The 15,858-nt window shown below is 45.6% G+C and overlaps 1 protein-coding gene across 1 annotated transcript in view; it reads right to left on the bottom strand.

The window, feature by feature from the left end:
* NOSTRIN (nitric oxide synthase trafficking) overlaps positions 1 to 15,858 on the bottom strand; it is a 554,795-nt gene that overhangs the window by 224,826 nt on the left and 314,111 nt on the right. Inside the window, exons 9-10 of the mRNA XM_069221364.1 lie at positions 7,010 to 7,108; positions 5,192 to 5,317 (exon numbers count right to left, since the gene is read on the bottom strand). Of these exons, the coding sequence (XP_069077465.1) occupies positions 5,192 to 5,317; positions 7,010 to 7,108 (225 nt within the window). The remainder of the gene's footprint in view (positions 1 to 5,191; positions 5,318 to 7,009; positions 7,109 to 15,858) is intronic.

Here is a 15,858-nt window from a genome sequence, read left to right as displayed (position 1 = left end):
GACTCAGAATGGTTTCTAACTGGGGCTTTATTTGCAAGAGCTGTTTTGTAACTGTTGTGCATGTTGTAATGTATGCATGTGTGAAGAATATGATGACCCTCTTTCAATCTCTCGCTCTCTTTCTGTGCATCAGCATCAGCAGATGAAGGAGACGGGGCACAGCCAAGTTGGGAAGCTGCCGGCCACACGACCCAAAGTGCTGAGACCACCAACACTGAGGGACCCCGTGGCACAGATTGTGAGGTGATTGCCACAGGGGAGACAAGATCAACGTCTTCTTCATCTGAATCCTCCTCCAGTGGACACTCCCTGGTGGTGGCGGACCCATCTGGGACCACCCCAGCACCATCTCTCTCTGACACCCACCTTACTACTGCCGGCCTCCATTTAGCTCCCCACCCAGTTGCCTGTGCCCGCTCCCCAAGAGGGTGAGTGTCTTCTTTGTCGCAAGCACCTCTGTCCCTGTCAGCCCTAGTGCCCTCAGTGAGGAGGCTATGGACCTCCTGAAGTCAATTTCTGTGAGTCAGTCAACCATCATGAATGCTATCTAGTGCCTGGGAACTCAAGTCCAACAGAGTAATGCATTCCTGGAAGGCATTCACTGTGCACTCGCTGGCCTACAGAGATCATTTCAGGCTCTGGCCTTCACACTGACGGCAGTCAGTCACCTGTGACTTCCGCTCCCCCTCCACCTTCCTTTTTCCAATTCCAAACCCCTGTTCCCTGACCTAGCAAAAGCACACAGACAGAAAGGCATGCATCCACGTCAACATCCAAGGGTAGCTCAGACAAACACAAGCACCACAATACACACCAACGGCATGCACCTGCACACACATCAACAGTCACTACCTGCCCTGACATCCCCACCACCCCCAGCATCACTGAGACAACACCTGACACACCTGCAGACACTACACCAACATTCACAGATCAAGCCACTACACCTATCTTACCCACAGACAGCACCACAACAGACCCTCAGACATCCACCCCAGTCACCAGAACCATAGACATCACAACCAATGATACTCCTACTTGCAACACATTCACCATACCTGCAGTCACCACCCCAACAGACAGTCACCCACCCACCACGGCATCCCCCAGCACCTCCACCCCCTCAGTCCAATACACATAAATGCCCTCACTCACCCACCCAACAGACAGCCACCACCCACAAGCATACCTCCCACACACATGCACCCACAACAACCACACTGGCATGTCAGACAACCACTCCCACACCCCCATCTGATGGCTGTCTCTGTGTGTCTAAAAAAGTGTTCCTTTAATTTTTTTACTTTTCCCTACTCCTCTTACCCTGTGAGACCCCTAAATGCTCGGTTTCCCTCCCCAGGCCTGCCCCTTCCATATCCAAGGCCTCCCATACCCCGCCTGCAAGTATCCATGCCCCTTCCCCCACCAAGAAGTCTGCCCATCACAAGAGAACCCAACCCTCCCCTAAGCCTAGACCTAAAGCCCCTCCGCATCCAGAAGGACCCCCTCCCACGCTTGGCCCCGCTCCTATAATCCCTGAGGTTCCTGCCTGCCCCCTTGATTCCCCAACCTATGGAGTTTGCATGGCAGTGAGGAGTCAAGTACGGGACACCAACATGTGCATCAAGTGCATGTTGCACTATTTATATTTAGACTGACCTATGGCCTTGAACATTTTAACATTTATTCTTATTTCTAATACATTATTGGACCAACCAGTCGTTGGTTTTGACATTACATATTTATCCTTTAATTGGGGCATTTTGGAAAATGGCTGACATTGTTTGTGTGTGAATATTTATGTGTAAGGGGTGCTTGTGTTACCTGTTTTGTCTGGGCAGCATGTGAGGTTCTGTGCAGTGCATTTGGCCCACAGTGATGGGTGTGTGTTGTGTGATGGCCATTTGTCTGTGGGGGACATGTTGTTGTCATGGAATTGAGTGGTGTTTGTGTTGACATGTATTTTTTGCAGTGTTGTGTTCCTTTGTGTGGTTTGACTGTGTGCGTGTGTGGTGAATGGTATGTCAGATATGTTGTAATGTGTGCTTGCCGGGTATGTCGAATGCTGCGGTGTATGGTGGTGTGATAGTGTGTGTTTGTTTCCTGTTGGTGGTACTTTGTGTTGTATGTGTGATTTGTCAATGGGTAGTGAGTATTGTTGTTGCTTGCCAATGCTTAGATGGTTTTGTGGTTGTGGTGTTGTAGTGTTGTTTGGTGGTGTTGTGTGTTGTTGTGTGTGACTGTGATGGTGCTGCATTTCTGGGAGTAGGTGTGTTTTTGACATCTGTGTGTGTGTACTGTGCATGTGCGGGTGTGTATGTGGCTGTCTGTGAGGGTGTGTGTCAGTGTCAGGTTGCATGTGTGTGCCACCCTCGCCACCCATTCCTGATTGGTATGTTGTGTGTGTGCACGTACTTTGACAATTTACAACAGCATCAGGTAAGTCTATGTGTACTCACGGTTACTGTCATCGTCTTCAGTGTTGATTCCGGTGTCTCTGGACCAGCAGAAGCAGCAGGAAGACATGTCATTTTGGTTCCATGGAGGCTCTGGATGAGTCTGGCTTCCTGAAGGTGAGTGTCTCCTTTCATAAAGTTGGTTTCCACCTAGGTTTCTTTGGTGGTGCGACTGAGGCGGAAACCTTGGCGGTGTGCAACCGTGTAATCTGTCTGACTGAAACATGGTCTCCGCGGGCCTGTAGGTGGCTAGCCTCATCCATGGCGGCTGGACCATACTGGCGGTGCCGGCGGTGCATTGGCTGTGTTCTGTTTGGAAAACCACCATGGTCATAATATGGCGGTCTTCTACGCCAGCCTGTTGGCGGTGCGACTCCCAACATGGCATTACTGGGACTGCCAAACTCGTAATGAGGCCCTAAGTATTCTCTGAAAATTCTTTGCAATTCAAGCACTGGAGATTCTGGTGTAATTTGTTTTCATGCAGCCATAAATTCAGAAAAGATGACACATGATACTCAACTGTGTTCTGTGAGCACAATAAAGTTTGAAATCAATAATTCGGCCTAAGACAGAGACTTTTAGCTTAAAAATATTTTGATTAAATTTAAATGATTTGCATGAGAGGAGAGCACTGTTATCTAAAGTGGTAATAGTCAGTCATTGAGGACAATAAGGGCTGAACTAGGGTCTGATATTGACTTGCATTCACAGTACAACTTTAGTGTCAAAATGGATAGCAGGCTCATCTCAAACATCTACCCAACAACATACTCCTATTCGGCCCATGTAACCGCTGCTCCTTGGTGGAATATCATTGATAAAGTACAAATATTTAGTTCATTTTTTATGCACGTACAATGGGTGCCAAGTGAGACTGGTTGCCTTAACAAAACCATAAATGTAGTAGGGCTTTTCCCAGGAATGGGTAGGATATAGACATAAATACTCCATTTTCAGTAGCTATGTGAAATAGGGCTGGAGGTATTACTTACAGCTTGTAACTTGGTGAACATGGGGAAGTAATTCCTCAAAACTGCTTGCACTGGGTCTTACCAAGAAAAATAATAGCTGGTGTTGTTGTGAACTGAGGCTTTTCATGCGTGGAGAAGGCACTACAGGAAAACATTCTGACAAAAATCTACCATTGTGGATATCTGGGTGTAACTTCCCTAATGGCATCTCTGATAGACAATCATGATACAATGTTGATGCAGCGAGGACCTTGCTACATGATCTAGGATTTTTCTTGCTACAGACCAATTGCTTCCTTTGAATTATATTGAAAGACATTGTGAATGCAGAGAAATATTTATGAATGTCATGTTGTGGGTAGAAACAGACGTTTAGCTATTGAATATTAATAAGAACTCTTGAGGCTTATCCTGTAACTGAACAGGACAGACTAAAAACCCAAGACAATTTTGTTCGTTATGTAAATTTCAAGCATAAGGCATTAGAGTTGTAATAGTTGTAATATGTTTACACTAAGTGCTGAAATAGGGAATAGAAGAATATTTAATGTTAAACATACTGCAGTACCACGCTAGTCAAGTAGAAGTTGTATCTCATCTTCTGCAGAGTGCATGATGACGAAGCTTGACATAGTTATTCCATTCACAGACGGAAGTGTCAGTAAACAAATGTCTAAGGAACTCATTATGTGTATGTTAAGATTCATGAACGACTAGTTCCACATAACAAGAGTGTTGGTCACACAAAGATATTGCTAGGATATGTCAATTCCCTTTTACTGTTGAGTACAGAACTTTCATGACTAAGGATAACTCCTAGTCTAAATATCTACTATTGCATGCAGGCATCACTGACAAGGAGAACTGAAGAGCAGAGTGGTGGAGTCCAGTGTCTCGTTTTTATCTAATCCAATTCCCTGTTTCCCATTACGATAACATGACCTCATTTTCCAGTGTATGTAGTCATTGATGGGCAAAGAGAGAGATGGAAGAATACTCCACTCGTGTTGGATTTTGAGGGCGTTACTCCCGCCTGACAGCATCAGAGGGTTTAAGAAGACCCAGATAACAGATAAATGTCTCTGTATGATGAAGGGCATGTTGCAACACATTGTGATTTGTGAAGCAACCACTGCATTTACAAACTAGACACAGCACAGATGTAATGCCTCTGCCGTCTACGGTCATGTCAATAAATTGTAGGAACAGGGTATTTAATTGACGGAATAGGTTTCATTAACGGAATGCCTAGACAGATGACTATGAGTCCTACTTACAGTTTGGCGAATGGGACACTTTTTTCACAAAAGTGAAGGATATACTATCCACTTTATTACAAGTGCATTATAACTTATGGCACTCGTAATACAGCAGACGGTTTATTTGCCACATTTTTATGGAGTATCCCATCTGCCAAACGCTAAAAAGGCCCTACTGTGGACGACTGCTTAGATGATTGCTAAACAAACTTAAGAATATAAACACTAAAAAAAAGTCTACCCCTCATGAAAAAGAAAAGTAATTGTGTCACAACATAATACATCGTCCATTTTATATGAGCACCATTTTTACGATTAAAATACTAGAGTCCATAAATCCATGTAATGAAATATTAGGCAATCCTCCCTTTATATAGTTGTGCAGACGTGAAAAATGCATCACAATATTATGCCCAGTAGATAAAGAAAAAAATGTATAAATACCCTTTAACAAAAATGGCCTCATTAGAAGAACACAAAATTCCATGCTCAATATACTCACATAATAGTCAGTTAATAGGTATTCAGATTTGTTCTCTTCAGAAGATATAGATGTTTCTTCCATAAAATTCTTAATGTCTCTTTCAACGTCAATCTTGCTTATGGCGTTATCAATTTGTTTTTGGCACTTAAAAGACAGAAATAAAAAAATACATTTTTGCCATATATTTTAATTCACTCTATTAAAAAACAAATATCAAACGCACTCAAGGGAACAACGAACAACTAACAGCAAATTAATCATAGAGCGAACGCACTTACTCCACATGCAGTAGAAGGATAGCCGCAAAACGTATTGTCCGCTGAGCAAGCGTAAATGCGCACCTGCCCAACGTTTGGAGCACTTTCCAATGCCCTGACTGGCCTTTCACAATTTATAAGCTCAAGGGAGGGCATTGTCACTCAGCATATGTCATGGAGCAGGAAAATTAAAGGTCATTCATTTAAGGGAGTGAATGGGTTGGTACCATCAATTCCAATACTCTTCAGAGGTGTGTACGCCAGATGGCCTGACTTGGATTGGAAGTGTAAGACTATCTTGCCATTACAGCTGACATAGTGTACATCAGTAGAGGTTTTCATAAATGATTTGTGCACTTTTGCAATGTGTATGTGGGCCCTGCAAACCCAGGTACATCAATACAAAAATGTGACTTAATGACCGTAGGTCCTGCGTGAATGAGGTTGCACGTGGTATGCAAAGATCGTCTTTACGTTAGGACTGACCCACACATTTTCAAGTAACAGTTAGTTAAACTGTACTTCTAGATTTTATAATGTATAAAAAACGTCCAGATTATATCAATAGTTGGAAACTGCTGGCAACCATCAACACTACAATTATCACAAGTTTAGAAACTAGCTCACAAAAGCATTTTGAAGTCCTAAAGCATATGATTTTCGAAATCATCAGGTTTGTGACAGCAAAATACATTTTACTATTTATAAAAGCCCTTTTGTGAGGCAGAAATTCTTTCTGACTCATAAACGCTTTTTGTAATTCTCTCCAAATTGCAAGTAGGAGGGAGCATGAAAGTGAAGCCTCTTTCCTATCTGGGATTCACAGGAATGGCTTGTAACTGTGATTGTGGTTGCGAATAATTGATCAGATATGGACATGGTAAATGAGTAGTATCTGGTTTGCAAAAGGGAAGCTATCCTCGTAGGCATCCTCCTTTTGAGAATCATGACAGCAGTCTTGGGGGATAAGGCAGAGGTTCAAAGGACCACTGCCTCTTGTCCCGATGTCAAAACTTTATCTAAAAAAAAGCAGCACTGGTTACTTTAATAGATACGGGCTGCATTTAAAAACAGTCTGTTTCTCTTTAGGGGTTACAAAGGCATGGGTGAAAGTTTCCCGTCTCTTACAGGCGTTGATCCTTGCATTTGCACACCAGTCCAGTCACAGGGGGTTGCAAATTGCGACCTGCCTAGTTAATATTCTTTAGGGAGAGTATTTGTGACCCCCTGCAAATGTACGTTTTGTGAAGTGACCTATTAGTACATTTACAAACTAGTTTGTGTGCCTATAGCTTTTCCTTTATATGCGAACGTGAATGCTATCCTTAGTAATGGGATTCATTCAATTTTAACCTACCAACAGGGGGACATGCTATGGAGGAGGAATTGCACTAGGACAACTAGTGCATTAAAAAAGAAAATATATGCGTGTTATTTATCTAGGAATAGCACTACATTATGTGCTTCGTGGTGTAGCACATTCACATAGCATCAATCTTTGTGAAACCATAGATTGTTTTCAATTATGACATTATATGAACACAATGGTATTTTTTATATGATATTATTGAATATATACCATTGCCAGGGTTTCTCCAAATTTGGATACATGTTCATTATATCGATTCAGGATATTGCAGAGGAGTTGTATTCTCTCCTTTTCCAGGTCTTGGATACTCTGTAATATGAAGGCATTGCTCATTTAGAAAACATTATGCAGCTATCTTTCAATTGAAATCAAGTCATCTTTATTCAGTTTGCAAATAAATAAACCATAAAAGAACACCAGTACAACAGCTAATTAAAAGCAATTATCAAAATGCATAAAATTACCAGTTTAAGCCATCAGGGGCCAGATGTAGGAAACTCTTTGCGACTCGCAAATGGCAAAAAATGCCGTTTGCGAGTCGCAAATGTGAGTTTCCAATGCAGAAATGCATTTTGCGAGTCGGGACCGACTCGCAAAATGCATTTCCGAATCGCAAATAGGAAGGGGTGTTCCCTTCCTATTTGCGATTCGCAGTGGTATGCAATACCATTTGCGACCGCATATGCGGTCGCAAATGGTGTCGCAGTTACCATCCACTTGAAGTGGATGGTAACCCACTCGCAAATTGGAAGGGGTCCCTATGGGACCCCTTCCCCTTTGTGAATGGACCACAAATTATTTTTTCAGGGCAGGTAGTGGTCCAAGGGACCACTACCTGCCATGAAAAAATACCGAAACTAAAGGTTTCAGATTTTTTTTTAAGTGCAGCTCGTTTTCCTTTAAGGAAAACGGGCTACACTTAAAAAAAAAAAAACTGCTTTATTTATAAGCAGTCACGAACATGGAGGTCTGCTGACTACAGCAGGCCTCCATGTTTGCGAGTGCCCATAGTCGCTATGGGTCCGCAATTTGCGACCCACCTCATTAATATTAATGAGGTGGGTCTTTGCGACCCCATACCGACTCGCAGACGGTGTCTGAGACACCGTTCTGCATACCAAATAGCGAGTTGCAATTTGCGAGTCGGAAGGACTCGCAAATTGCAACTCGCTATTTGTTTTTTTGCTACATCTGGCCCCAGATTAATTAAAATTCATGATCAACCAGTGATTTACACAAATTTACCAGATAGGACAGTCAACATCAGATAATTAAAAGTTCATGTTCTCCAAATAAGTTAAACATTTTCTGATTTGAATTGAGTGCTATCTATAACTTACTTCAGCTTCACATACCAATAATTCATCCAGTTTACTAAGATGTAAAAATGCTGATTTATAATGTTCCTAGAATCAAAGTTTTAGAAAACACTTTCTCGGATTCAAATCGAATTTACAAAATAGAACAAAGTGCAACATAGTTTGTAGCGTTTTCCCATCACCGGGTGCATGTGAGCCTTTTCTTTTTTTTGGTTTTGTTTTATAAACATTTTAAGGAAGGACACCATATGATGTACAAGGCCTAGTCAAAAGCACATTGTTAGATCTGGCATCCTTGGTGTGCTCTCCCCTGTCTTTTTTGCCTCTGCTTCCTATGTTTTAACTGTGTGATGGACTTTATTTTTGCTGGTTTTGGCACTCTGGGCACTTTACCACTGCTGACCAATGCAAAAGTGCAAGCGCTCCCTATGTAAAGGTATGTGTAATGGCTTTTCCAAGATAGGCATATTTGACTTACTAGTAAGTCCCTACGAAAGTGCACTAGAGGTGCCCAGGGACTGTAACTTAACTGCTACCACTGGGCCTGCAGCACTCAAGCTGCCCACATGAATAGCCCTGTAAACATGGATCCGACCTGCCACTGCAGTGTCTATGTGTGCAGTCTTAAACTGCCAATTCGACCTGGGAAGTGTACCCACTTGCCAGGCCCAAACCTTCCCTTTTTAGACATGCATGGCACCCCTAAGGTGGGCCCTAGGTAACCCAATGGACAGGTTGCAGTGTATGTTAAAGGTAGGACATGTGCTGTTGCGTTTTTACATGTCCTAACAGTGAAATACTGCCAAACTATTGCAAGGACTATCTCACTCATAGTTTAACATGGGGGCTGCCTTTAAACAACGTTTAAGTGCAGTTTCCCTTTGGGAGCAGATAGAGATGAGGAGTTTGGCTCTGAACTCACAATTTAAAAATACATCTTTTGGTAAAAGTGTCTTTTAGATTGTCAGTTTGAAAATGCCACTTTTAGAAAGTGGGCATTTTCTTGCTTAAGCCATTATGTGATTCTGCCTGCTTGTGTACTCCCTGTCTGGGTCAGTCTGACAGTTGGGCTGTTTGTGAATCTCCATTAGACAGTGACACAAAGGGAGCTGGGGTGTAGCCTGCATATCCTGATGGGCCATCTGGGCTAAAGTGGAGGGAGGAGTGGTCACTCACACCTGAAAGTGCTGTGCCTGCCATCACAGGAGCCAGGCCCAGGCAAGACCGGATCTTGTGAACAACAGAGACTTTCCTTTGAAGTGTGGCTACTTCAAAGAAGTAATTGTCCCGAAAACCCCAGATTTTTAGATTACTTCTGGATTCAAGAGGAACCTCTTCCAAGGAGAAAAGCTGAAGAACTGGAGGAGGAGTACTTCCCCCGCCTGTGACTGTGCTTTGCTGGGTTGGCCTGCAGTTGCTGCTTCTGCCTGAAAGTGGACAAATACTGGACTTTGTGGTATATTCCTCCTTGTGAAGTTTCTCAAAGGGCTTAGACTGAGCTTGCCCCCTGTTCAGAAGTCTCAGGGCCATCAAAGACCTCCTCTGCCAGCACCTGGACTCTCTGCTGAGATACCTACCCTGCTAAGTATTGCCTAATCCAGTCCCTGGACCCTTGAAAGGAGAAGCTGGTGAAAACCCCAAAAGTACCAAGTGCACTGACTTTGAACGACTCTGGATTGACTTACTGCCGGCAACTGAAGCTGTGGTCCTCACTGGAGTGCGACGACCTCACAGGCCAAATGCCACCACAGCCTCACTGAAGTCCACGACTCCATGAGTCCCGAAGTGCTGTGTCACCGACATCTGTGACACCTGACTTTACCACACCACGCCATGACCACCAGATATCGACCCTGCTGGAAGTGCGTTGATCCAACGCTTCACACCAACGCTGCCTCACCTCCACAGCTCTGCAGCAAGGACCCGATGCCTTGCATCGATGCCCACTCCTTCGCTCCCCAGCACCAGAACCATCGCCGGACCAGATCCAGCGACGCCTCGATCCCCAACTCCATGCAATGGCTTGTTTCCTCATTTTCACAAGGTACTGTACGTGGAGGTCCGTGTGACTCTGTGACCAGTGCCATTAGTGTGGGGTTGCTGAGAATTAATCCATCATGGCGCCGTGATATCACCAATTCCAAGGATTTGTGTTTCTAAGTGCTATATTGAAGTTTAATCTTTCAAAGTTCATAACTTTGCTTGTGTATGTTGGATTTTTGTTGTTTTGGTCTTGTCTGATTAAGACAAATATTGGCTATTTTTCTAAACTAGTGTGGTGTCTATTTTATAGTGTTTTCACTGTATTACTGTGTGTGTTGGTGCAAATACTTTACACATTGCCTATGAGATAAGCCTGACTGCTTGTGCCAAGCTACCAAGGGGGTGAGCGGGTGTTCCCCTTGGTGTGTACCTGCATTACCTTGACTAGAGTGAGGGTCCCTTCTTGGACAGAGTGCAAAGTGACTGCCAACCAGAGACCCCATTTCTAAAACATGTTAAGATAAATCTATGATACAAATTCGAGACCATAAATAAATGTGGTTCAATTCCATCTAAACATTCATTTGGAGGTATGTATTTAAATAATGGTACATTCAGCTCTAAACCCACTCTCTCCTGATCTCTTCTTTCCTTTAGCAATATCAGATTTTTTTGGAGTAGGGAGTTACTGCCATCAAGGTCTGTAAAAAATCACAATCAAGAGCTCAAATGTTGTAAACCAAAGGGACCTCAAAAGCATTGTCTAAGGTGAGCTAACCTGTTATTATGTGTCTACAAAATGATGTCTTAGGTTTAGAGCACACTGCCCTCCATAACAAGACTGTTTTTACATACATAGGCCCTTTATGACATTGGCGGTAAGTACCGTTTAACGCCATGCTGACTGTCGCCAACATACCACCGCAGCAGCAGATTACCTCCACCAATATTATGACCCACACATAGCAATGCGTCACTATACAGCCACACACACAAACCCACCAGCCCTAAGGTCAGTGATAAACTGGCGGTAGCAAAACCCACACCATTATGCCAACAGAACTACGCCCACAGCATTATGACCCACGAATCACCGCAGCGGACATTCAATGGTGCTAAACCATTTGCAGTACATACCACCACGCTCAAAATACACACAACCTAACAAAACTACACCACAATGGACAATCAAACTACACACATCTGACACACATTCACACACCACACCCACACACCCACACCACCATAAAACACACACCCACATTACCCACAACCCTTTACCAATACAAACAAGTGCCACAAGAGAGATAGCAAGACCACAGACAAGACGACTCACACCACCATAACCTATACACCATCCACGCACCCTACATCACATACCCCAACACAGCACCCCACACACCCTCACCCACACCACTCACAATACACCATGGCACCGCAACAACACCCCTGGTTCTCTGAGGAGGAGCTAAGGGCCATGGTGGAGGAAATCATCTGGGTAGAGCCACAGCTATTCAGACCACAGGTGCAGCAGACGTCCCTTGCTAGGAAGATGGTGCTCTGGCAGAGAATCGTGGACATGGTCAACGTCGTGGGACAGCACCCCAGAACAAGGGATGACATCAGGAAGAGGTGGAACAACCTACGAGAAAAGGTGTGTTCCACAGCAGCAAGACACCAAATAGCTGTACAGAGGACTCACGGTGGACCCCCAACCCCCCCCCAACTAACAACATGGGAGGAGTAAGTCTTGGCAATCATGCATCTTTAGGGCCTGGCAGGAGTAGGAGGAGGACTGGACTCTGGTAAGTCAAATTTTTGCTACTATCACCCCCCCACCTGCATGCCATCACATACCCCCACCCTTACCCTCACTCTCATGACTTCACCACCTCCCATATACCCCACCATCACAACCCACTCATCCCAATACTAAGCCCTGCATGTAACACCAATGCGCGGACCCCCATCACAGACCTGCGTGGACACCCATCACTAAAGCATGCACATTAGAGAGAATCACCTAGCCCACAAAATCACTAATCACGCAAGGCAAAGATGCCAGGGCAATAACAACCATAGAGGGCAACACACCCATGCACAAGATGACACACACAGAAACAATAACACTGCATTTACATTCCCACAGGACCCCCACCCAATGTCACTAGAGAGGAGGTGCCAGCAACTTCCAGTCAACCCCCGGAAGAGACCCACAGTGATGACAGCAGCTCTGGATGCCTGGATCTGGATGAACAACCTGGCCCATCAGGGATCTCTGGATAGTCGGTAACCCAGGCACTTTCCCATACCACCACAGAGCCTCCCCCCCAGGAAACACCAGCACGGTACCCACCCAGAGGGCCCATACCTCTGTCCCCAGGACACGTCAATTAGCAGTGTGTTCACCACTACAGGGACCCCAGGCCACCCCACAAACACAGGACAATCAGGGACCTGGGGCCAGTGGGCACAGGGTTCAGGGGACAGAGGCACAGGACAACAGGGAAGCTGGGAGGACTGCTATGCAACAGGGGGAGGACAGGCCCAGGGAACCGACTCTCCAGGAGGCACTCACCAACATCCTGGGAGAATACCACCATTCCCAGGAGATGATGGGCCAGATCCTGGACAGGTTGCAGGAGACTCAGTGGCTGCAGGAGGGACTGTACCTGGGGATCAGGGAGGACATGAAGGATATCAACACCACCCTGGTCTCCGTTGCAGGGATGCTGGCAGACATGGCCAACACCATGAGGGAGGCAGTGGCACACCACGGGGCCCCTGACACTAGCCAAACCAATGAACAGCCTTCCACCTCAGGTGCCGCTAGTGGACAGGAGGCCCCACCACAGGAACAACAGGCCACCAGCACCCCACCCCCTGCAGAAGGAGAACTACCACCTAAACGGTCCCTGCGACCCAGGCAGAAGCCATAGACTATTGCCAAGACCCCCGCCAGGAAATAAGACTCTCCTGATTGTCACCCTTGTGTCCCACTCTGTCACCCTGTCTACCTTCAACTGCCATTGCTCCACTCCCTATGCCCCCTTGGACAATGCATCTGTAATACAAATAGACTGGACTCTATCCTGGACATTCTTCCATCATCACCCCAGCCCATTGCACATTCCCCTCTAATCATCAGCACTTAAATAAACACCATTTGAATAAATACAAGTATAGAGTCTGTCAAATCATTTAACCATGTATTCGTTTAACAAGCTTTAACCCCTTCACTGCGGGCGTCCGCCACTGGCCGATGCCCGCACTACCTCCCTGGTGCGGGTCACGACCAGTGGCTGACACCAGGGGGGGGGGTCAGAGGATTTATTTTATTTTTTTTAAATCCCAGGGAGACACGGAAGCTTCCGTGTCTCCCCCCATCCCCCACCCGCCCCTTTGTGACGTTACAAAGTTGATTTCCCCATAGGAGCTGGAAGCAGCCGTGCGGCCGCTTCCTTCTCCGATGGGGAAAACGGCCTTCCCCACGTTCGGGAAGGCCTCGTAAGAAAGGGGAGATTCTCCCCTTTCTTATGAGGCCTTCCTGAAAGTGTTTCCTGGCCCCCGGTCGCAGCTGTGCTGCGATCGGGGGGCCAGGAAACACTTTCAGAAGGCCTCGTAAGAAAGGGGAGAGTCTCCCCTTTCTTACGAGGCCTTCTGAAAGTGTTTCCTGGCCCCATATCACAGCTGTGCTGCGGTCGGGGCCAGGAAACAGTTTCAGGAAGGCCTCGTAAGAAAGGGGAGTCTCCCCTTTCTTACGAGGCCTTCTAAAAGTGTTTATAATAAAAGTGTACATAATTCAACTGACACTTTTCAACTGTAGCTTTTAGGCAGCAATAAAAAAGTCAAGTAAGTATTGTGACTATGTCTCTGCTACAAAAGGGTCAGACTTGTCTAGTGGCAGTTTTAGTGCCATAAAGAAGCGCAGAAGGTTTATATGCCTACTGCAAAGAGCAAATCTGTATTTTATGTAAATAGCTGAGTACATTAGTAAAGTCAGCCATTACCTGCACTATAATACCAATGAAATGTATGTGCCGGCTGGAGGGCGGCTATGGAGAGATGAAGGGCACTTTTGCTGGGTGGTAATGAGGGAATCCAAGGAGGAGGGAGTGGGAGCACCAATAATGATTGTTGGACTGGGCGCAGGAGGTGCTAAAGACTGTGACAAATGATATGTGACAAGGTGTTTTTTGAGTGTCTTGAAAGAACGTGCTGATTGAGGGAAGAAGCGCAGGTAAGGTGGCCACTACTGTTGCACGTATCTCACACACACCACCGATTTTGTGACTGTCTACGTAGGCTAGTGTTTTAGAGCAACAGTTTAGCCAATAGCAGAGATGGCATCTTGATGGATGACTGCTGCCGGCAATCGGGTTATAGAGGACAGCTCTGACATAGGATCAGAGACTGAGACATCAGATACTGAGACAGCATCTGAGGGATAGGACAATGGCGCAGACTCTGGGAGTGATTTTTCAGTCGGAGGAGTCCCATTCGATAACTCCTCTTCCAGTACATTATGAGGGAGGTGATGAGGACAGTCCTGCTGTCCCTTCGCAAGCAGTCTGTGTAACTGGGTAATAGTGGGTTAGCCCAACCCAGAGAGCAGGTGAATGCGGCGGCAAGCAGAGAGAGAGAGAGAGTGCTCTCTTGGGAGCTCCCCAATTTAGTTCAGCCCAAATTCCACCACCCAAATCGTATTGTGGAGACATCAAAATTATATATGGCAAAACAAACTGGTTTTGTAAGGCAGGCACCTGTGTTTTTGGTCCTGGGTTCGGCGGCCATATATAGAAACACACTAAATCCAAACATTTCTGGAAACTAGACATTCGGGGGAGTCCACAGAGGTGTGACTTGTGTGTATTCCCCAAAGTTTTCTTACCCAGAATACCCTGCAAAGCTGAAATGTTGAATAAAAACTCTATTTTTCTCGCATTTCTGTCACACAAACTACAGGAATATGCTGGGATCCACAAAATTCCTACCACCCAGTGACTCCTGACCTGTCCTGATAAAAACACTACCCCACTTGAGTGCCTACACCTAGTGCCTGCATCAGGAATGGATCACCTCAGGGTCAACAGCTGCCTCATGTAAGGACCAACATTGGCCGTTGTGTGATCTCTTCCTGTCACGGGCACCAGGCCTACCCACACAAGTGAGGTACCGTTTTTATCGGGAGACTTGGAGGAATGCTGGGTGGAAGGAAATGTGTGGCTCCTCTCAGATTCCAGAACTTTCTGTCACCGAAATGAGAGGAAAAAGTGTTTTTTTGGCCAGATTTTGATGTTTGCAAAGGATTCTGGGTAACAGAACCTGGTCAGAGCCCCACAAGTCACCCCATCTTGGATTCCCCTGAGTTTCTAGTTTTCAAAAATGCGCTGGTTTGCTAGGTTTCCCCAGGTGCCGGCTGAGCTAGAGGCCAAAATCCACAGGTAGGCACTGTTTTCTATTAAAAAATGTGATGTGTCCACGTTGTGTTTTGGGGCACTTCCTGTTGCGGGCACTAGGCCTACCCACACAAATGAGGTATCATTTTTATCGGGAGACTTGGGGGAACGCTGGGTGGAAGGAAATTTGTGGCTCCTCTCAGATTTCAGAACTTTCTGTCACTGAAATGTGAGGAAAACGTGTTTTTTTAGCCACGTTTTGAGGTTTGCAAAGGATTCTGGGTAACAGAACCTGGTCAGAGCCCCACAAGTCACCCCATCTTGGATTCCCGTAGGTGTCTAGTTTTAAAAAATGCAC

Source organism: Pleurodeles waltl, chromosome 3_1 (genome assembly GCF_031143425.1).
Source record: "Pleurodeles waltl isolate 20211129_DDA chromosome 3_1, aPleWal1.hap1.20221129, whole genome shotgun sequence".
NCBI classification, from domain to species: Eukaryota; Metazoa; Chordata; class Amphibia; order Caudata; family Salamandridae; genus Pleurodeles; species Pleurodeles waltl.
The sequence above is the reverse complement of the archived record's forward strand: the minus strand, read 5'-3'. Positions and strand labels throughout refer to the sequence as shown.